Here is a 22,678-nt window from a genome sequence, read left to right on the forward strand (position 1 = left end):
TGAAGATCAGGAGCTAGTGACGATGAGTAGCTAGTGAATATGAGGTGGAGGTCCCTCCTCCACCCCTTGGAGGAGGGCCTTGGCCAGGCCTTTGGGTCGGTAACCATCAGGCCCCAAGGCTTGAGCTTACAAGAGAACTCTAAGACCGGAACCGTGTTGCTACGTTGGACCGTGAACTACTGCATCCTGCTTGGATATGAATTAATATCAGTAAGTATAGCGAGGTGTGCAGGGCAGAGTGCGCGCAGTTAGCTGGCTAGCTAGGTAGACGGACAGGAAGGGAGACCAATCTCATCCTTCGAGCATTTTGATTTATTGATTACTGACAATTTAATGACAATTTCATCCAAAATGACAAACATTGCTTCGGAAATAAATGGCCTACCCTAGTTTCAAAAGGCTACAGTAACTGTGGTGAACAAATGTTTCCATATATTGACTTTGTACCGGCACTCACTTGTTTTGCTTGTGCGTGCAGTTTTAGGGGCCGGGGTCGTGACCCTGTGTGTGTGTGTCCCTCTGATGAAGCAAGTCGGTTTGTTTGTACAACTGAGTTGCTCAAACCCACCCAGAAAAACCCTAAACGGTAAGCCTGCGGGGTTGATGCTGCAGGCGGGGGCCACATATTGGACGTGGATCACATTCAGCGTGCGTGGCCCAGTCAGTCAGCCGTGGGCGGGGCTTTATATCCATGGGCGAGTATATAAACCAAGCAGATCTTCTCGTGGGTTAGGATGTTCTGTTTGAGGCCAGCAGCCCAGAGTGGTATTGATCAGGCCTCCTGAACCGTGTGGCGCCTGGTGTGTTGACTGAGCAGGGTCCAGAGGAGAGCAGGCCAGGACACGATGTGTATAGCCCGGGCCTGGAGCCTGGCTCTGGCTCTGTTGGTTTCACCCTTGGAGACGTGGAGTACTACAGCAGAGCCTGAGCAGGTGCAAGGTGGGGCTGCTCGATTATGGAAGAAATCATAATCACGATTATTTTGGTCAATATTGAAATCACGATTATTCAAACGATTATTTTTTGAGTTCGAAAACACGATGTATTGTCTCTCACAAAAAACACTTTGTAACTAAGAACTTAAATGATGTACAGATATGTTTTCAGCTGTTCTGCCCTTTCTATTAAGCATTTTATTTAAAAAAAATGAAGTTTAAACTCGTTTCCATTAGTTTTGTGATAAAAATAAATAATAAATAAATAGAAATCGCGATCAAAATTAGATTAAACGCCCATCCTAGTGAAAGGTAGGACTACTACATATATACTATGGTTCCCCGTCTCATAGTTGTATTTAGTTTTTAGGTAAAATAAAGAAATAAAATAAATTCCCAACCTACCCATGACCTCAACTGACAACCAACAGGAACCAAACTTTTTTTTTTTTTTTAGGCCTTGCCTCATTATGATTGTTGTTGTTGTTGTTGTTGTTGTTGTTCAGCGGCTCAAGTATATCTCACAACCACACTTCCAGTTAGGGTTTACCCCTCTCTCTCTCTCTTCCTGCCCCAGAACCGCAGGGTGGCGGCCCCCCGGGGTCCGGTGGGGCGGGGCCCGTGCTGCGTCTGGCTGGCCGGGGGGCAGGCCGCTGCTCGGGGCGGGTGGAGGTCCTTGCGGGGGGGTCCTGGCGGTCGGTGGATCCGCACAGTCTGGATCCGGACGACCGGCTGGTGGTCTGTAGGGCACTGGGCTGCGGCTTCTACGCGCAGCATTACTCCAAGCCGCGTCCGACCGCCTCTGGTCCCGTCTGGTCCGTCAAGTTCAGCTGCCACGGCAACGCCAGCAACCACGCCGACTGTCCCGCCGCACCCCTGCCCAGCAACACGTCGGCCCGGGACCAGCAGGCTCTGTACCTCGACTGCACCTGTAAGGCGCCTCCGAAATGGATCCTGATCCTGGTCCACATGTCAGTCTGAAGAACGCAGGATCAAATATAACTTGTCCCTCTACAGGTGAAGCGCGTGCTACCGCAAGCGGTCCCTGCGATTGGTCGGTTTTAAAATAGATCGTTCACGTGCCGGGTGTAGACGGGTCAGTCGTTACCTCTGAGTGTAGACAGCGTTCGCCTCAAGGGGCCAGCAGACGCGTCACACTGCTGCAACCCATTCCTCATTCCTGTTGTCCCCCCCACCGTGTACCATGTGACCCATCTCCAGATCGTCTGGCGGAGCCGTTCATCAGCCTGACCTCCACCTCCTCCTCCACCTCGACCTCCACCTCCACCTCCTCCTTGGAGAGCGACAGCAGCAGTGCTCCCAATGTGCTCGGAGGCCACGCCTTCCTCATCTCCTGCTTCACCCACACTGCGTACACCGTCAAAACCTTCCGTCTGCAGGCCTGCGGCGAGTGGTTCCTGCCCGCCGTGAACCGCTCCGCCCACTTCCTGTTCCCGGCCGCGGACCAGAGCCACCGGGGGGTCTACAGATGTTCCTACAGTGTGGAGGAGGCCCCCGGCCTCTTCCACGCTGCTGCGTCCCTCACCATACTCACTGTGGAGGGTAACCTCACCCTCTCACCCCATACCCTACACACACTGGAGGGTAACCTCACCCTCTCACCATACTCACTGTGGAGGGTAACCTCACCCTCTCACCATACACACTGTGGAGGGTAACCTCACCCTCTCACCATACACACTGTGGAGGGTAACCTCACCCTCTCACCATACACACTGTTGAGGGTAACCTCACCCTCTCACCATACACACTGTTGAGGGTAACCTCACCCTCTCACCCCACACACTGTGGAGGGTAACCTCACCCTCTCACCATACTCGCTGTGGAGGGTAACCTCACCCTCTCACCCCACACACTGTGGAGGGTAACCTCACCCTCTCACCATACACACTGTTGAGGGTAACCTCACCCTCTCACCATACTCGCTGTGGAGGGTAACCTCACCCTCTCACCCCACACACTGTGGAGGGTAACCTCACCCTCTCACCATACACACTGTGGAGGCTAACCTCACCCTCTCACCATGCACACTATGGGGTAACCTCACCCCACACCCTATACACTGGAGGCTAACCTCACCCTCTCACCCCACACCCTATACACTGGAGGCTAACCTCACCCTCACCCCACACCCTATACACTGGAGGCTAACCTCACCCTCTCACCCCACACCCTATACACTGGAGGCTAACCTCACCCTCTCACCCTACACCCTATACACTGGAGGCTAACCTCACCCCCTCACCCCACACCCTATACACTGGAGGCTAACCTCACCCTCTCATCACTAAATTCCTCATGTGTCATGTGTTCCAGAGCCGCGTGACGTGCGGCTGGTGGGCGGCGCCAGCGGCTGTGAGGGCGACCTGCAGGTGAGGCACCAGGGCCAGTGGCGGCCGGTCGTCCACGGGAGCGGGCGCGGGGGCTGGCGTGGGAGCGTGGGCGGCGTGGTGTGCCGGCAGCTGGGCTGCGGTGCGCTTGTGGCCGTGGGACGCGCCCCGGCGAGCCCCCGGCCGGGGCGCGTCCCGCGGCCCGCCTGGCGCCTCCTGTCCGACTGCGGGGGGGAGGAGGCGGCGCTGACGGACTGCGGTGTCGTACGGCCGCTGCACACCGCAGACCCCCCCGCCCAGGTGGTCTGCTCAGGTACCACCGGCTCCCCGTTGGCTGAGAATGGAGGTTGAATCAATAGTTTAATAAACGTCGCTCGTCGCGTGTGTGTGTGTGTGTGTGTTTCCAAAGACATGAGGGCCCACGTGTTGGGGGTTGTGTGTGTGTGTGTGTGTGTGTGTGTGTGTGTGTGTGTGTGTGTGTGTGTGTGTGTGTGTGTGTGTGTTTGTGTTTCCAAAGACATGAGGTCCCACGTGTTGGGGGTTGTGGTTGTGTGTGGTGTGTGTGTGTGTGTGTGTGTGTGTGTGTGTGTGTGTGTGTGTGTGTGTGTGTGTGTGTGTGTGTGTGTGTGTGTGTGTGTTTCCAAAGACATGAGGGCCCTCGTGTTGGGGGGGGTCTTATGTGTGAGTAGTACCCTCTCCTCTGCAGACCTCCTGGTGAGTCCCAACATCTCCGTGTCCTCCATGATGGACCCCTGGCGCCAGGGCCGGGACAGGCCCTCGGTGCTGAAGGGCCACAGCTTCACCGTCACCTGCTCCGTCCGGCCCAGGTACCCCGGAGGGTCCCTGCTCCTGCTCTTCAGCGGCGCCAACGGCACCGCCCTCAGCGAGCCCACCGTGAACAGAACCGCCCACTTCCGGTTTCCCGCTGCCGTCTCCGCCCAGCAGGGGAACTACACCTGCGTGTACCGGGTCACGCACCGCTCCAGACTGTTCACCTCCAGGAGCTCCGTCCTCTCCATCTCCATCTGGAAACGTGAGCGCCCCCCTTTCCTCCAGACTAGGGGTTCTCAGACCAGCGCCGTGTTCCAGTATCCATACTGTCCGTACTTACTGGCCTAAGTTTGAGTACTTGGGGCGTTCCGATTCAGATCTGGCGAAAATATGTGTACTGAAACGACCCGGATGGTGTGCTCAAAACGGTCAAATCGCGAAGTGTGGATCGCCGTACACTTTTCGTACTCAACGGCAGCCATCTTAGCTATGTAGCGGAAGAGGGCGGAGCCGGGCTGAGCCAACATCGGCGCTTTTTCCACATAGCCCACATTAATAGTCATTTTGTAGTTTTTTATAGCAGCTAGGGGTAAAGAGTTCACCGCTCAAAGCGGGATGTTTATTGCGGGGGAGGAGCCGCGGCGGCAGTCGTGATCGTAATTTCCGGTTAGCGCACGGGGTAATCTACCTAATTACTGTTTCCGTCGTTATCGTTACTGTACGTTAAAGGGGATGCGTTACTATGAATTGATTGAATAAACTGCTTAATCCTAACACTAACCCTGGCTCACGCAAATAGTTACTTTCCCTTGTAACTAGTTACTTTTATCATAGAGTAATTCAGTTACTTTTTGGAACAAGTAGTGAGTAACTATAACTAATTACTTTTTTAAAGTAACGTTCCCAACACCGGTTGCAAGGTTCCAGCAGCTCCCCAGGCTGAAGGTAGGCTCTGCTCCCCAGACTACGAGGAGGTGATGCTGGTGTGGGGCTCGTCTCCGTGCGACGGCCGGCTCATGGTCAACGTCCAGGACGAGTGGGAGATGCTGGCGAGTGAGTCGGCGGGCTGGGGCCTGCAGCACGCCACCGTCGTGTGCCGACAGCTCCGCTGCGGCGCGGCGGTCTCCACGCGCCGGGTGGTCGGGCGCCACCGCACACGCTCCGTGCGCTACTTCTCAGACTGCCAGGGGTCGGAGGGCGCGCTGCTCGACTGTGGCACCGTGATCCCCTGGCCTTCCGACAGCAGCGTGGAGGTCGTCTGTGAGGGTGAGGTTCTAGACCAGTGTACCCCACATTGAGACCAGAGCACCTCACTTCTAGACCAGTGGTCCTCACCTCTAGACCAGTGTACCCCACCTTTAGACCAGAGCACCTCACTTCTAGACGAGTGGACCCCCTAATGTCACGACATTAAGCATCATTTATTGCAGGAATATGAACAGGTTAAATGATTTCAGCCTAATTAGTGCGAGATGCATCCTTAAAGGTGACATTATACCAGGTGTGAGTGATTAGCCGTTACAAGGCGTAGACAAGATAGACGAGCACCGTTTGCTATAGACCAGGTTGGAAGTCTGATCCATCACGCTTACATCTAGGTTAGGGGTTCTCAGAGTTTTGACTGCTGAGGGCCAATTTAGGAACCCAAAATTTGAGAGAGGGTCGCCAAACGTCAGCATCCCAGTGGTGAAAAAAAATATTGCACCGTGGACCTCTGGGAGTGAGGTCAAAATCACAAAACTGAGGTTCATCCTTTCAAAGTAATGTACAGTCGGATTAAAACTAACAGGATTTAATTGAAAGCTAGAGAGTCGACTTTCACTTTATATTTATTTAATTTATGTTAAATACATTTTGTTATCAAGAAAAGCAAGAAAAAAAATCTATACGTCACTGCGGGCCGCCAGGAATGTTTCTGCGGGCCACCATCGGCCCGCGGGCCGCACTTTGAGAACCAATGATCTAGGCGCCCACTTGGGATGTCAGAAGAGGCCGATTTCCAAAACGGCTTGTAGCGGCTAATCACACTCACACCTGGCGGTATGATATGGGACCTTCCAACTAAAGGTACTATGACGGGGTTCAGGTCTGAACACGTGGTCAGGATGAATCTTGCTGTTTTTCTTTCCCAGCCCGCCAGAGGGAGAAGAGTGAGGATGACTACAGCAGTGAGGACCAGTAAGTCTCTCCTCTGGTCCACAGCACATCATCTCGTTCCCTCGCTACCAGGAGCAAGTTGGCATTTGAAGAGAAAAGTAGGAGACTGTATATGTACAATAGAAATACTTTTAATTGGATGTTCAGCACAGGCATAGTTGACAACAAAATTAAAAAAAGATTTAATCTTTCCCAGGGTCTCTCTCTCTGTCTCTGTACACCATGCTACACATGATGGTCCTGGAGATTTAGCTGGCTTAAAAATCAAAAGAACCAACTCTCTCACACACACACACACATACATACACATTCTCTCTCTCTCGGCCACATATAGGTGGGGGGTGGGGGCATGTCTGCAATCACTTCTAGCTGGTCAGCGTGGAGATCCTGAAAGACAAACATCACATGGTGGTGTTGGCGTGGATTTACTTTCACACACAATGTCTCAAGTCTTCACACAGGTTACTGTCCTCTACTGTTATCATGAACTAGCCAACTCAAGAACTACCAGCTGTCGTGCCGTTACCATTTCCCTCCCGAGGAATATTAAATAAAACATGTTTTGGCGAGAAACAGAGGAACGGCCTGTCCTACTGCTGGATAAGCCCTGGCTATGTCATGGGTACAATAACTTTTGTCAGTCACTGCTGACATGCATAACGTACGTCTTAGAGAGGAGCAAAATGCAGCAGAGGACAGCGTTATCGTGTTTGGGCTGTTTCAACATGGCTAGCCTCCTGTAGTCGGTTTCAGTCGCTTACATTTTATGTATTTTTATGTATGAAAGTCTTGCACCCATTTCCTTTTTTTTAACTAATTGGAAATTTCTTGATTTGAAAAAAGTGAGCAAAAAGTTCTGATTTGTGTTTCAAGGGTCCTGGTGTGATGCATGAGGTGGGCGGGGCTTAGCCACAATGGGGCCACGCCTTCTTGGTGGAAGAACTTTGGTTTTCAATGAATGATCGCATTTTATGTTGATGGAGTTTTGTGCAGTCGACCACTTGTTGGTCGACGGTAACCGTTTGATCAAAGCCATATGCCACTTGAGGCCGCGTTCACATCTAGCGTTTTTTTTAATCTGCCAGCGCTTGTTTTACATTATATTCCTATGGAGCAGAGCGTTTCTGGAAAAAGTCACGGCCGCTTTTTTAAACGTCTCTCCCAGCGTTTTTTTTCTGCCATACGGAGCGTTGAAAAAAGTTCAACTTTCAGGAAGAAAGCGGCCGACGTCAGGCGTCTTTTGGGCAACTAACCAATCACAAGCGGAACATTGACACTTTGTCACGAAGGAAACTCTCAACTGTCAAAACAAGAAACAATGGCAGACAAATCACTCGGGAAAGTGCCGGTGGAGCGATTAATAGTTTTAATTACAGAACATGTCGAGATCTACAACATGTCTAATGGGCTCTATCCTGGATATAGTAGGCGGGTAACGTCGGGTCTAGAATGGGTTCGTTGCTAGGCGATAGAAAAAACGCTCTCGGCGCTTTTAGGGCCAAAAACGCTGCCAGCTTTTCTTTTTGTTGAAAAAAAAATAGGCTCAACTTTTCCCTATTACAAAAAACGCTAGATGTGAACGTGGCCTGAGATCGTAACTGCCAGGAGTTTAAGAACAGCTGGGGCGCGCTGGTGCCTTATTGCTCCAGTACAGACGCACACTGCCAGCTGTGTGTGATAAGAGTGTGAGTCTGTGTGTGATAGTTACTGTAGCTTCTCCTGCAGCTGCTCTAGACTCTGGCGGTCGACGTAGCGGGCGAAGAGTCCCAGCAGGTTGGGTGGGGTGAAGAGAGGCGGGGCCAGGGTTGAGGAGGGTGCGGCTAGCAGCTCCCGGGCCACCGAGAACACCAGCTCCGTCCTGGACACACACAACACACGTCACAACACACACGTACACACACACGTCACGTCACACACACATCATACACGTACACACACACACAACACAACACACGTCACATCACACGCGTACACACACACACACACACAACACACGTCACACACACACACGCAAATCACATCATACACCATTGGTTCTCAAACTGCGGCCCGCGGGCCAATGGCGGCCCGCAGAGACATTACTGGCGGCCCGCAATGACATACAGATGCAAGTAAAAAAAATAAATAAAAAAAAAAGATTTTTTATTGTCTTTTTAATTCAATATTAATATAAATAAATATAAAGAGAAAAGTCGACTCTAGCTTTCAATTAAATCCTGTTACATTTGTTAGGTTTCATCCGACTGTACATTACTTTGAAAGGATGAATCTCAGTTTTGTGATTTAGACCTCACTTGCCCTCCACTCCCAGTGGTCCATCCAGATGTTTTTTTTTCACCACTGGGATGCTGACGGCGTTTCCCTCATTTTTTTCCTTTGGCGGCCCTCAGTCAAATTCTGGGTCCTAAATTGGCCCTCAGCTGTCATAACTTTGAGAACCACTGTCATACACGTATACACAGACAAACAAATATCTCTAACACACACACACTTTAGCACTCACCAGCGGTTGTCGTCCATGAGCTGGCAGTTTGGGTCAGAGCTCTGCATCCTGTCGCCCTCACTCAGCACCAGGTACAGCAGCGTCACACCCAGCTACACACACGCATTACACACACACACACGCATGGGAGAGACACTAGTATACAAGTACTGATAGTATTGTTTAGAGGTACCAGTAGTTCTAGTAGTATAAGTATAAAAAGTAGCAGTACCAGTAGAAGGAGCAATACCTTGTTTTGTAAAACGGAGGCCAGGTTGCCCTCCCTGCCCTGGATTTCCTGCAGTAGATCTGTGAGGGCGGCGCTTGATAGGGACTGGATCACCACGGCAACGGGCTCCACCAACCAGCACAGCACCTGCACAGGTAGAGGTCAGAGGTCAGGGTGATGCTCCCCCAGGTGGCTACACATATATATATATATATATATATATATATATATATATATATATATATATATATATATATATATATATATATATATATATATATATAAGAGCTGTAAGTTAAACGCGTTATTAACGGCGTTAACGCAAACCAATTTTAACGGCGTTGAATTTTTTATCGCGCGATTAACGCAATTCTTAAAAAAAAAAAAAAGATTTTTTTTTTTTTTTCTTTGGCTCAAAACAAAGAAGCAGTAGCCTGACTGCTATGTTCAAATGACATTTGTTCAAAGCAGTCGTTTAATTGCACTATAGGCTCTTTTTTTGTATCGTCCTGTTTTGATCATTGTATATGCCAATGTTGTTATCAATAAAAAATCATTTGCACAAGGCAAGCCGATGCACTTCACCATGTTGATAAGAGAATTAAAATGAGAAGAATTATGGGACAAAAAAATCAAGGGATATTTAGCTTAGAAAAATTTGCGATTAATTAGAGTTAACTATGACATCAATGCGATTAATCACGATTAAATATTTTAATCGCTTGACAGCTCTAATATATATATATATATATATATATATATATATATATATATATATATATATATATATATATATATATATATATATATATATATATATAGTGTTCATACGCCCAGGTTAGCATCCACAACAGCAGCCTGCAACCTTCCTAATATTTAGTCCATGAAATCAGTGTGTGAGCACACGTGCGTGCGTGAGTGCGTGCGCTTGTGTGTATCCTTCACCTGGTCCTGTTTGTCCTTCTTGGCCAGGGCCGGGAGGTTGCGGGCGATCGCCATGACAACGGCGGCGGCCTGCTGCGCGGGCAGGAAGGGGAGGAGCCTGGAGATGAGCCGTTTCCCCTTCCTCACGGACATGATCGTCACACACTGCTCGTCACTCACCCTGCAGAGACACACACACACACAGTCTTTGGTCTTTGTGTGTAGGGTCTTAACGAGTGTGTGTGTGCGCGCACACACACACACACTTGAAACGGTTTCAACAATCATTCCCCGTAGTATAAAATGGTAAAGAATGGTATTTTTCTAAAGGATTGTAATGAAGTTAGAAAATTCCAGTGCGGACCAACATTAGTGCAGGGTAAAGAGGGCCTCTGTGTCTCTCTCTCTGTGTGTGTGTGTGTGTGTGTGTGTGTGTGTGTGTGTGTGTGTGTGTGTGTGTGTGTGTGTGTGTGTGTGTGTGTGTGTGTGTGTGTGTGTGTGTGTGTGTGTGTGTGTGTGTGTGTGTGTGTGTGTGTGTGTGTGTGTGCGCGTGCGTCTCTCTGACCTGCCGGCCTGCTCAGTGTGTGTGAGCAGAGTACAGAGGGTCTCCGTGTGGGTCTTGTGTCGCTCCAGCAGAGCGCCCCTCTCCTCCTCGGCAGCGTGGACGAAGCGCTTCTCAAAGTCCTGCACCTCCAGCAGAGAGCTGTACATCTGTGCACACACACACACAGGGGGTCAGGGTTGGTCTTCAGACCACCACGCAGCCCCTGGTGGGTCCTGACATCAGAGCAGGAGGAGGATCAGTACAACCATCGCTCACCTTCTCCACCGTGTAGAGGATCTGCCTCCGCTTGTTCCAAACCTGCTTCTCCCTCTTCTCCTGCACACACACACACACACACACACACACACACACACACACACACACACACACACACACACACACACACACACACACACACACACACACACACACACACACGTCAGGTTAACTGGCCAGCGCACCCACCCATCGTCGCCTGTCGTAACATTTTCCGATGAGAGGAAATGCCGATATTATTCGATGAGGGCTCTAGTGGGGCTTATGGAGACGCACTGAATGGCATGACAGGATACCAAGCATCTAAAGTAACCATCGGCAAAGAGGCCAACAGAGACCTGACACAACAGAGCCACGTGCCTGTTGCCATGGCCACAGCTGCCTCCATGCTGCCAAGCCAGCTCAGCGGTCATTAGATCTGCGTCACATGCATAGCTCTCAGTTTAAAACCCGCCACCATCACAAGAGCACAGAGAGAGAGGGAGATGGCAGACCTCGTCGTCGGAGCGGCTGGTCACCACGGCGTCGATCATCTTACGAGGGTTGTTGACGCTGGACACGGTCAGCTTCCCCAGGGAGCCCGCAAACTGAACTGGAACACACACAGACACACGCACAGTCAATGTGTGCACTTAGCTGGTCGCTAGGCATAGTCACCTGGTCGCTAGGTGTGGTCACCTGGTCGCTAGGTGTGGTCACCTGGTCGCTAGGTGTGGTCACCTGGTCGCTAGGTGTGGTCACCTGGTCGCTAGGTGTGGTCCCCTGGTCGCTAGGTGTGGTCCCCTGGTCGCTAGGTGTGGTCCCCTGGTCGCTAGGTGTGGTCCCCTGGTCGCTAGGTGTGGTCACCTGGTCGCTAGGTGTGGTCACCTGGTCGGTAGGGGTGGTCACCTGGTCGCTAGGTGTGGTCACCTGGTCGATAGGGGTGGTCACCTGGTCGCTAGGTGTGGTCTCCTGGTCGCTAGGTGAGGTCACCTGGTCGCTAGGTGAGGTCACCTGGTCGCTAGGTGAGGTCACCTGGTCGCTAGGTGAGGTCACCTGGTCGCTAGGTGAGGTCACCTGGTCGCTAGGTGTGGTCACCTGGTCGCTAGGTGTGGTCACCTGGTCGCTAGGTGTGGTCACCTGGTCGGTAGGTGTGGTTACCTGGTCACTAGGTTACCTGGTCGCTAGGTGTGGTCACCTGGTCGGTAGGTGTGGTCACCTGGTCGGTAGGTGTGGTCACCTGGTCGGTAGGTGTGGTCACCTGGTCGGTAGGTGTGGTCACCTGGTCGGTAGGTGTGGTCACCTGGTCGGTAGGTGTGGTCACCTGGTCGGTAGGTGTGGTTACCTGGTCGGTAGGTGTGCTCCACCTTGGCCACCTGTGGAGTGATCAGCCGGGTGGTGTGTTCCTTCTTGCTGCTGTCCCGCTCTCTCTCCTGCCGCTTCTCCAGCTTCTCATAGTAGTTCTACACACACACACACACACACACACACACACACACACACACACAATATTAATCATACTTCATAACTCATTGGGCAACGGAAAACCACTTCAGAAATAAGAGAAGGAAGTGACAGCCTAAGAAACTAACCTGGTAGTAGTAGTAGTACTAACCTGGTAGTAGTATTAATACTAACCTGGCAGTAGTATTAGTACTAACCTGGCAGTGATATCAGTATAAGTACTAACCTGGTAGTAGTAGTAGGACTAACCTGGTAGTAGTATTAGTTTAAGTACTAACCTGGTAGTAGCAGTAGTATTAGTACTAACCTGGCAGTAATAGTAGTAGGAGTAACCTGGTAGTAATAGTACTAACCTGGTAGTAATATTAGTATTAACCTGGTAGTAGTAGTAGGACTAACCAGGTAGTAATAGTACTAACCTGGTAGTAATATTAGTATTAACCTGGTAGTAGTAATAGGACTAACCTGGTAGTAATAGTACTAACCTGGTAGTAATATTAGTATTAACCTGGTAGTAGTAGGACTAACCTGGTAGTAATAGTACTAATCTGGCAGTAGTTTTAGTATTAGCACTAACCTGGTAGTAGCAGTAGTATTAGTACTAACCTGGTAGTAGCAGTAGTATTAGTACTAACCTGGCAGTAATAGTAGTAGGAGTAACCTGGTAGTAATAGTACTAACCTGGTAGTAATAGTAGTATTAACCTGGTAGTAGTAGTAGGACTAACCTGGTAGTAATAGTACTAACCTGGTAGTAATATTAGTATTAACCTGGTAGTAGTAATAGGACTAACCTGGTAGTAATAGTACTAACCTGGTAGTAATATTAGTATTAACCTGGTAGTAATATTAGTATTAACCTGGTAGTAATAGTACTAATCTGGCAGTAGTTTTAGTATTAGCACTAACCTGGTAGTAGCAGTAGTATTAGTACTAACCTGGTAGTAGCAGTAGTATTAGTACTAACCTGGTAGTAGCAGTAGTATTAGTACTAACCTGGTAGTAGTATTAGTACTAACCTGGTAGTAGCAGTAGTATTAGTACTAACCTGGTAGTAGTATTAGTACTAACCTGGTAGTAGTATTATACTAACCTGGTAGTAGCAGTAGTAGTATTAGTACTAACCTGGTAGTAGCAGTAGTAGTATTAGTACTAACCTGGTAGTAGCAGTAGTAGTATTAGTACTAACCTGGTAGTAGCAGTAGTAGTACTAACCTGGTAGTTGCAGTAGTATTAGTACTAACCTGGTAGTAGCAGTAGTATTAGTACTAACCTGGTAGTAGCAGTAGCATTAGTACTAACCTGGTAGTAGTATTAGCACTAACCTGGTAGTAGCAGTAGTATTAGCACTAACCTGGTAGTAGCAGTAGTATTAGTACTAACCTGGTAGTAGCAGTAGTATTAGTACTAACCTGGTAGTAGCAGTAGTATTAGTACTAACCTGGTAGTAGCAGTAGTATTAGTACAAACCTGGTAGTAGCAGTAGTATTGGTACTAACCTGGTAGTAGTATTAGTACTAACCTGGTAGTAGCAGTAGTATTAGTACTAACCTGGTAGTAGCAGTAGTATTAGTACTAACCTGGTAGTAGTATTAGTACTAACCTGGTAGTAGCAGTAGTATTAGCACTAACCTGGTAGTAGCAGTAGTATTAGTACTAACCTGGTAGTAGCAGTAGTATTAGCACTAACCTGGTAGTAGCAGTAGTATTAGTACTAACCTGGTAGTAGCAGTAGTATTAGTACTAACCTGGTAGTAGCAGTAGTATTAGTACTAACCTGGTAGTAGTAGTCATCCAGGTAGGGGTCGGTACTCTGCAGCTGCATCATCTGGATCTTTGCGACCCACTCCTTCTCCCTCTGGGTCATCAGGTTACTGTAGGGGTCCCTGCTCCGCCGGTCCAGCCCCACTCTGTTACACACAGGTTACACACAGGTTACTGTAGGGGTCCCTGCTCCGCCGGTCCAGCCCCACTCTGTTACACACAGGTTACACACAGGTTACTGTAGGGGTCCCTGCTGAGGACACACGGGTTACACACAGGTTACACACAGGTTACTGTAGGGGTCCCTGCTGAGGACACACGGGTTACACACAGGTTACACACAGGTTACTGTAGGCGTCCCTGCTGAGGACACAGGTTACACACAGGTTACACCCTGCACTGGGACTATAAAATAGTGAAGTGTCAATTGATAAGTGGTGGTCCTCTTAGTGATTAGCAGTAACTCACTTAATGATTAGTAGTAGTCCACCAAGTGCTTATTAGAAGTCCACTTAGTGATAAGTAGTAGGACACTATGTTATTATTAGTTGTCCACTTAGTGGTCGTCCACCAAGTGGTTAGTGGTCGTCCACCGAGTGGTTAGTGGACGTCCACCGAGTGGTTAGTGGACGTCCACCGAGTGGTTAGTGGACGTCCACAGAGTGGTTAGTGGACGTCCACCGAGTGGTTAGTGGTCGTCCACCGAGTGGTTAGCGGTCGTCCACCGAGTGGTTAGCGGTCTTCCACAAAGTGGTTAGCGGTCTTCCACAAAGTGGTTAGTGGTCGTGCACCGAGTGGTTAGTAGTCGTGCACCGAGTGGTTAGTGGTCGTCCACCAAGTGGTTAGTGGTCGTCCACCGAGTGGTTAGTAGTAGTCCACCGAGTGGTTAGTGGTCGTCCACCGAGTGGTTAGTGGTCGTCCACTTAGTGGTTAGTGGTCGTCCACCGAGTGGTTAGTGGTCGTCCACTAAGTGGTTAGTGGTAGTCGACCAAGTGGTAAGTGGTCGTCCACCAAGTGGTAAGTGGTCGTCCACCAAGTGGTTAGTGGTCGTCCACTGAGTGGTTTGTGGTCGTCCACCGAGTGGTTAGTGGTCGTGCACCGAGTGGTTAGTGGTCGTGCACCAAGTGGTTAGTGGTCGTCCACCGAGTGGTTAGCGGTCGTCCACCGAGTGGTTAGCGGTCGTGCACCGAGTGGTTAGTGGTCGTCCACCGAGTGGTTAGTGGTCGTCCACCAAGTGGTTAGTGGTCGTCCACCAAGTGGTTAGTGGTCGTCCCAGTGCTCAGGGGGAGCGACCCCGCGGTGCTGGGGGGGCGGATTAGGCTTCGGTCGGAGGCCCTGCGTACCCCATTGGTCTGCTCTGCATCCTCTGGGTGAGCATGCGGCGGTGCTGGGGGTGGAGGTGGGTGGTGTGGTAGATGGGCGGCCCGTGGAGCGGCGGGGGGGGCATCCGGTGGTGAGGCGGGGGAGGGGGGCCCCCGAAGAAGGGCCTAAAACCACCGCCGCCCGGCAGCATGGGAGGGGGGCCGACGCCGCGAGGGAACCCTGCCACCTGGGGGGAGAGAGAGAGAGAGAGAGGGGGGGGTGGGGGGGAGAGAGGGGGGGGGTGGGGGGGAGGGGGGGAGAGAGAGGGGAGGCGAAGGGAGACAGAGACATTATGGCCTTTGCGATCCACAGCGAACAGGCTCATCCCTCTTGATATTTGACACGCCCTTCTCTGATTGGTCTAATGTACGTTGTGTGTCACGCTCGGAAGAACTCACCTGAGAGTTCAGCATCTGAGCTCGTTGCAGCTGGGAAAGAACGGGACCAACGCCAGGAGGGAACGGACCACGACACATTGGGTTGTTCTGCACGCACACCAAAAGGAATAAGGTAATAGATAGCAATAGTGAACAGAGTGATAGCTATAGTGAACAGAGTGATAGCAATAGTGAACAGAGTGAGAGCTACAGTGAACAGAGTGATAGCTATAGTGAACAGAGTGAGAGCTAGAGTGATGAGCTCCACGGTGAGCAGATATTGAGACTCACAGCGAGGTTGAGCAGGGTGTTGGGGGAGAGGCGGTCGGGGAACGGCGGAGGGTATCTGTGCTGGAGGGGAGCTCTCACGTGGACCGCCGTCGGGTGGTGGATCTACACACACAGTTTACACCATCACTACTTACAGCTCCGTGTACAACTGAAATCACACAGGTTCATCCCCATCCACCCGCCCCATCATACGTAGCGATACATCGCAATGAAATGTCCCAATGTTGAGAATATGGAGTCTCGCCTGGAACAGGCTACCCTTGGGATGAAACTAGTGCTGTCAAGCGATTAAAATATGTAATCGCGATTAAAATATTTAATATTAATGTCATAGTTAACTCACGATTTTTTTTCTACGATAAATATCCCTTGATTTCTTTGTCCCATTAATATTTTTCATTTTAATGCTCTTATCAACATGGAGACGTGCATCGGCTTGCCTTGTGCAAATGTTTTTTTATTGATTTCAACATTGGCATATACGGATCAAAACAGGACGATACAAAAAAAAAAGAAGCCTATAGTGCAATTAAACAATGAACATACAAACATACTGCCTTGAACATAGCAGTCAGGCTACTGCTTCTTTGCTTTGAGCCAAAGAAAAAAGAAAAAAAGTTGTTTTTTTTTAATAAATAAATAAATTGCGTTAATCGTGCGATAAAAAGATTAACGCCGTTAAAATTGGTTTGCGATAACGCCGTTAATAACGCATTTAACTGACAGCACTAGATGAAACATCACAGCCAGGTGACTCGGACGCCTACCTGGTGGTTGAGGCTCATCGGCTGCTTGGGCGGGGTTCCGATGGGCACCGCCCTCACGGGAGGGGAACCAATCACAGGGGAGGTGGAACGAGGAGGCAGGACCCTCTCCGACAGGTCGCGTGGGTCCTCTCCCCTGAGTGGATGAGGCTGCTTCGGTAGACCCACCTCCTTAATGATTGACATGAGTGGGCTATCCTGCAGGAGACAGAGAAAACAGGTGAGGACAAAGCGAGGGATGTAGTGAACACAGGAACAGCTTTAGTTACCAAAGTGATAGTGAAGAGAATGGAAGATATAGTAAAGTGACAGCTATAGTAAACAGATTGGCGGCCAGTTAACAGATTGACAGCTACAGGGAAAATAGGAATAGCAATAGTTACCGAAGTGATAGTGAATAGAGTGAAGGCTATAGTAAACACAGCGACAGCTGTAGTGAACAGAGTGATAGCTAGCACAGTGTTAGCTTAAGTAAATAGTGATAGCTAGAGCGAACAGAGTAAAAGCTATAGTGAACAGAGTGACAGTAAACAGTGATTGTACAGGGTGATATTGATTAGTGATAGGGGGCCGAGTGTTAGTAGAGACAGGACTGTATTGTAGTACGGACGGACGGACACAAACACACACACACAGGGAGTAACCCATCTTCCCTTTTAAAAGGAATAAATCACACTAATAGTAACAATTTCATTTTCTGATATCCGAATAAACGTACCCTAGTATAATAACATTTAACAATCGTTGAATATTTGACAAAGATCTGTACGCCCTCAATTTCAGACTCTAATCCCAAACGGCCTGGCATGGATCAATCCGATAAGAGGCTGTCTCCTGCACCAGCTCAATAGCGGTCAATAGTTATTTTACAGGCCATCTTTGATATTGATAGCGCGATAAAGATAATTTGCAGTGATTTACAGCACAGGTGCTTTCATTTTAGTTCCAAAATCCAACACCTGGAAGTATAGCGCTTTAACCATGTTTCAACCCATCACAGATAAAAATTCACTAAAGCAAAGTATTCCTTTAAGTCAGTGGTTTTCAAACTGTGGGGCGCGCCCCCCCTGGGGGGCGCCAGAGTTCTTCAGGGGGGGCGCGACGTGAGAAAAAAATAAACCCGAAAAAACCCCTGAAAGTCGATGATTCAAATCAGTCGTACTTCAACTGTAGAAGTAACATAACTAAATCAATTTTCAACCGTTTATCTTCGTGCAAACCATTTAACAAATCTACACACTTGTATCTTCAATAATATCTAAACAGAATTTCGATATCATGTAAAATTTCTTCAGAATCACAGTTTTAGTTTCACACCGCTTCGTTTTCATGTTTTCATTGAAGACGTCAGCCCATTCTGATACACCTACTTCTAGACATCGTAACTCATTCCTTTTTTTCAACCGTTTACCATCGTTCAAACCATTAAACAAATCTACACACTTGTATCTTCAATAAAATCTAAACGGAATTTTGATAGCATTTATACTTTTTTCAGAATCACAGTTTTAGTTTCAAACCGGCATCGTTTTCAGTTGCTTATAATAATTTAGGTCACCATAGCAACGCCGGTAAACAAACCCCGCCGAATAGTCGAATCTCTTGGCTGAAAAGGCAGCTCTTATTCGACTCAGAAAATTCAGAGTCCGGGACCCTGAATGGCAGAACCAAACTGGCAGTTTACACAGATTAAGATGTTCAAATGTATTTAAAAAAGGTTAAGCTAAAACATGCTTAGATAAAGTTGTTAAATTGTGTTAAGAAATGTGTTTAAAAACGCACAAAGGTGATGTAATGTTTCAGAAATATGTTTAAAATGTTTCAAAAATATGTTTCAAATGTTTCAAAAATATGTTCCAAATGTTTTAAAATTATGATCGGAGATGTTTCAAATGTGTAAAATAATTAAAATGGCTTTCAAAACACAGGTGTTTAGAACTTTTGGGGGGGGGGGGGGCTCAGCTGAATTTTTTTTCTCTGAGGGGGGGGCTCACTCTCTCACACTTTGAAAACCCCTGCTTTAAGTAATTCAAATGTTGACCTACTGCCACCTGCTGGGAAGAGTTGGTAACATTTCCGTGAACATGCACCGAAACACTAGCCTGCCCTGGCTATTGCCAGACCAAGCTCAATCGTAGATTGCACGTTGGTCTGGGGAAGCTGCCGTCATTTCCTCAGCACAAGAGGCGTGATCAGTGGGCCTAGTTCAAATTACTCTCTACACAATTGGCTGCTTGCCGTTGCTTCCCTGTCGTCATTTTGTTAAACCAGCCAATAGCGCACCAGGGGAAAAGCAAGCTTGGTGATTGGCTCCCGCAAAAATGTATCGAAAGCAGGAAGAAATGTCTTGCTCTTCTCCAGACCCTTCTGAAGGACGAACTCAAATCGCCGGCAGAATGGACGGGGCTATCCAGTCTACTGAAACTCCCGATTGATTTTACTAGCAGATCCATGTAAACGATGGACCCAACACTGTGGTAAACAATAGACCCAGCACTGTGGTAAACAACAGACCCAGCACTGTGGTAAACAACAGACCCAGCACCGTGGTAAACAACAGACCCAGCACTGTGGTAAACAACAGACCCAGCACCGTGTTAAACAACAGACCCAGCACTGTTGTAAACAATAGACCCAGCACTGTTGTAAACAATAGACCCAGCACTGTTGTAAACAATAGACCCAGCACTGTTGTAAACAATAGACCCAGCACTGTGGCAAACAACAGACCCAGCACTGTTGTAATCAATAGACCCAGCACTGTTGTAAACAATAGACCCAGCATTACCTCCATGTGGGGGATGAGCCCAGGAGAGCGGCTGACTGGACCAAAGCCCATACTGTTCTCCCAGATACTGGGAGAGGCCATCTGAGAAAGAGAGAGAGAGAGAGAGTAAAAAGAGAGAAAAGAAAAATACACATATGGAGTGTTGTAGATAGGACCTCTTGCTGGATGCATTGCAGTTTAGAGGCTTCATACTAGATCTGGTTCTACAGGTAATACAAGATAGTCCTGGACTGTGTTATGATTCTGACCTGGCCCATGGGCCCGGAGCCACGGCACAGCATCTGCTGCTGCTGCTGGTAGCTCATCATGGAGGAGGGATGCATGCCTGCAGGGGGAAGAGGAGAGCACAGTGTCACCATGACAACCCCCAGTATTCTGGCCTCTCCCTCTCACCATGACAACCATTACAACCCTTTCCAAACGTCCAAGCACAGACCTCACCGTCACAAGCTCTGTACCAAAAAAAATCACAGCGCACATTGCCATGGCGACCGCATCCTACCTGAGGAAGAGGAGTTCCCGCCGGGCAATTGATTGGGGGGGTGATGGAGGTGGGGCCGTAGCGACGGGGGAGGCAGCAACCGGGAGAAGTCCAGGGCGGAGCCAGGGGGCCCGGGCTGGGGGTGGGAGGGGCTCTGGGCCGCACCCAGCCCAGCGATGGCCGGGTCGGCCCCCAGGATGAACCGAGCCAGGGACTCTGCGAGGCCCCCTCCTCCTCGCCCGTCCTCTAGACCTGGGCACACACACGCACGGAGGAGGAAAATGGTGGCGTGTGAGTTGGAGAGGGGTGGGGGTGTGCGTGTGAGTTGGAGGAGTGTGTGTGTGTGAGTTGGAGGAGTGTGTGTGTGTGTTGGAGGAGTGTGTGTGAGTTGGAGGAGTGTGTGTGTGTGTTGGAGGAGTGTGTGTGTGTGTTGGAGGAGTGTGTGTGTGTGTGTGTTGGAGGAGTGTGTGTGTGTGTGTGTTGGAGGAGTGTGTGTGTGTGTGTTGGAGGAGTGTGTGTGTGTGTGTTGGAGGAGTGTGCGTGTGTTGGAGGAGTGTGCGTGTGTTGGAGGAGTGTGCGTGTGTGCGCGTGTGTGTGTGTGTGTGTGTGTGTGTGTGTGTGCTTACCAGGTGGGGGTAACCCTGAGGGGGCGTGGGGAAGGTGGAGGGGAGGAAGGGAGGAGGGGAGAGGTAGGTGGGAAGCAGGTGGGGGGTCAACTGCTCCACCTATCTCCGTTGCTCTTCCCCCGGCCACGCCCCTGCCTGCGGCACGCCCTTCCATCCCCGCCAGGCGCTGGTGTTCCTCCTGCCAATCATCATCTGGAGGGGGGGGGGGGTCAAACAAACAGCGCTATCAGGCATCACGTCAACATGACCCCAACTACCCTTCACCGCGCTGGCCATCAGCTGTAGCCGGTTTGGAGGATTTCAAAATGCTTGACTTGAAAACGTAGAACCGGAGCAAGACAGACTCTGGTTCATGTTGGGCGGTTATGGAAGAAGTTAAAACCGAAGGTTTGAATCTGTTTCATCTGGCATCTGCAGAAGACTTAAGCTTAGGCCGACGGCTCGAAGCCGCCTTACAGTAGTTAGCTGAACAGACCAACAACACTGGCAGGTTACAGTGGTTAGACAACCTTACCAGCATTAGCATGTAGCTACAATAATGTTAAAACACCAGCAAATGAGAAAGTAACAACCAGGGAATAATACACAAAACCATGTCGAAACGTAATCTAAGATGGCATTATGAAGGGTTGCGGAAAAACTGTTGGTGTCGAGACTTAGACACAAATATAGGCACTCATCTTCTGCAGTTGGACACCACTTGGTTACAATATAAGCTATACATTTTGGGCAGTATCCTGTGTATCTTTGTGACTTGCACAAATATGCTAAATTGGGGTAAATGGGGACTAGATAGCACTGGCTATTTGGTCGTTAGATTCTTTAGGCAGGGGAGTTTTCCAGGGCTGAAAAACAGACAAGCAGAAACAACCCACTTACCAATGGCCCCTGCGCCAAAAGTGTCATCATTGAACTGATCAATATCATCTTCCTCCTCTACCGGGGCCTCCTCTTCCTCCTCCAGTGTGCAGTCTTCATCAGGGGTCTGGGAGGAGTCCGACAGGATGACGACATAACGAGCGGGAACAGAGGGGCCAAATACGGCTCCCAAAGGTAAGAGTTATGCGGCACAACACTGCATACAGGCATGCATAACAAACCAGTTTACAGCTTAACAAGACGATGAGACGAGCGTGGGGTCTACCCCTTCTTAAGACATAATGATCACAGGGGTGGCGGCTACAGATGGGTTGTGCGACGGAAACACCGCAACCATAAACTGATTTTTAAATTTCAGTAGAAAAAACAGTCAGTGTGTTTCGGAGGTCTAAATGATTAAAAATACAGTTAAATTACTTACAGCTTCAATCGTTTAGATGAATGCAAAAACCGACAACTTTAAACCTGCTAACATTGACACTCAAACAAGAAACCCTGCGTGTAGCCTTCTAGATAAAGTGAGGATGAACCGGCACCGATTTCTAATGCTAATCGTTAGCACAGATGCTAACCACAGGTGACGTAACAACACAACGGGAAATTATCATCTAAACATGCATCTCTACATCTGACCAGCCAACCTCTGGCGACCACAATAACCCAACACGGGACGACTGCCACCACGGGGTCTAGGCAAACCATGGGGCACGACCGCCCGTGAGTCGCCTCACCCCGCTCCATGTGACTAGGACAGCCCGGTGCTTGGCAGGCCGCGGGCCGAAACCATTTCTTTTTTCGTAGATCATGTAAACAATGGGGCACTACCTGCCGATATAATCACACGAATGGCCCGCGTTCCACTGGCTACTATCATGCACTGCTCAGAAACACTCCAGAGAGAGAGGTGGGCTGGGCTTTAATAGGTTACACTCACCTGAAATCGGAACATCTATCTTCAGGCTTTTCGCTACTATCTGTAGCGAGGACGCGCGCAAATGACGCAGCAGCGGTGCTCACGTGGACGCGGAGGAGGGAAACGTGAACGAGCACGCAGTTTCTTCTTCTTCGTCTTCTTGCAGGCGTGCGTGGAATATCAGAAGTCAGAGGGATGAATCGGGATCGGACCTGATTGTGATGGAGCTTGATACGTTTAGCATTGGTATAATAGCGTCCCAGAGTGTGAGATTGGATATAAACGAAGGAACGAAATAAACCAAGTAATTAATAAAATAATG

The 22,678-nt window shown here is 49.3% G+C and overlaps 2 protein-coding genes across 3 annotated transcripts; one reads left to right on the forward strand and one right to left on the reverse strand.

Annotated features, from left to right (window-relative positions):
- The first annotated feature begins 724 nt into the window (after positions 1-724).
- LOC115540492 (CD5 antigen-like) lies at positions 725-6,405 on the forward strand. 2 transcript variants are annotated; one of them, XM_030351835.1, is made up of 7 exons: positions 725-939; positions 1,513-1,866; positions 2,157-2,498; positions 3,273-3,599; positions 3,993-4,319; positions 5,021-5,323; positions 6,190-6,405. In XM_030351835.1, the coding sequence occupies exons 1-7, from the start codon at positions 846-848 to the stop codon at positions 6,237-6,239; spliced, it is 1,797 nt and encodes a 598-aa protein (XP_030207695.1). In that variant the 5' UTR covers positions 725-845; the 3' UTR covers positions 6,240-6,405. The 2 variants fall into 2 exon arrangements, with proteins under 2 accessions (XP_030207695.1, XP_030207696.1); XM_030351836.1 differs by lacking the exon at positions 6,190-6,405 and having other exon boundaries at positions 5,007-5,154.
- Positions 6,330-22,490, reverse strand: patl1 (PAT1 homolog 1, processing body mRNA decay factor). Its single transcript, XM_030351834.1, has 20 exons — positions 22,378-22,490; positions 21,444-21,549; positions 20,565-20,756; positions 19,960-20,190; positions 19,706-19,782; positions 19,458-19,538; positions 16,673-16,867; positions 15,906-16,007; positions 15,636-15,722; positions 15,219-15,424; positions 13,889-14,021; positions 11,994-12,111; positions 11,164-11,261; positions 10,670-10,729; positions 10,415-10,560; positions 9,871-10,030; positions 8,947-9,072; positions 8,718-8,809; positions 7,923-8,072; positions 6,330-6,601 (listed from the first exon to the last, which is right to left on the reverse strand). The coding sequence occupies exons 1-20, from the start codon at positions 22,390-22,392 to the stop codon at positions 6,580-6,582; spliced, it is 2,397 nt and encodes a 798-aa protein (XP_030207694.1). The 5' UTR covers positions 22,393-22,490; the 3' UTR covers positions 6,330-6,579.
- Between the last annotated feature and the right edge of the window lie 188 nt (positions 22,491-22,678).

The sequence above is a fragment of the Gadus morhua genome, chromosome 3, assembly GCF_902167405.1.
Source record: "Gadus morhua chromosome 3, gadMor3.0, whole genome shotgun sequence".
NCBI lineage: Eukaryota > Metazoa > Chordata > Actinopteri > Gadiformes > Gadidae > Gadus > Gadus morhua.

Bases quoted from the DNA above. Each gene is read 5' to 3' on its own strand.
- LOC115540492 (XM_030351835.1), top strand. From the start codon at position 846: ATGTGTATAGCCCGGGCCTGGAGCCTGGCTCTGGCTCTGTTGGTTTCA. The intron at 2,499-3,272 runs GTAACCTCACCC...CATGTGTTCCAG, and splicing joins CACCATACTCACTGTGGAGG to AGCCGCGTGACGTGCGGCTG. The intron at 4,320-5,020 runs GTGAGCGCCCCC...TCTGCTCCCCAG, and splicing joins CTCCATCTCCATCTGGAAAC to ACTACGAGGAGGTGATGCTG.
- patl1 (XM_030351834.1), bottom strand. The intron at 19,783-19,959 runs GTAGGATGCGGT...TTCCCCCTGCAG, and splicing joins CGGGAACTCCTCTTCCTCAG to GCATGCATCCCTCCTCCATG. The intron at 11,262-11,993 runs GTAACCACACCT...TGTGTGTTCCAG, and splicing joins GGAGCACACCTACCGACCAG to TTCAGTTTGCGGGCTCCCTG.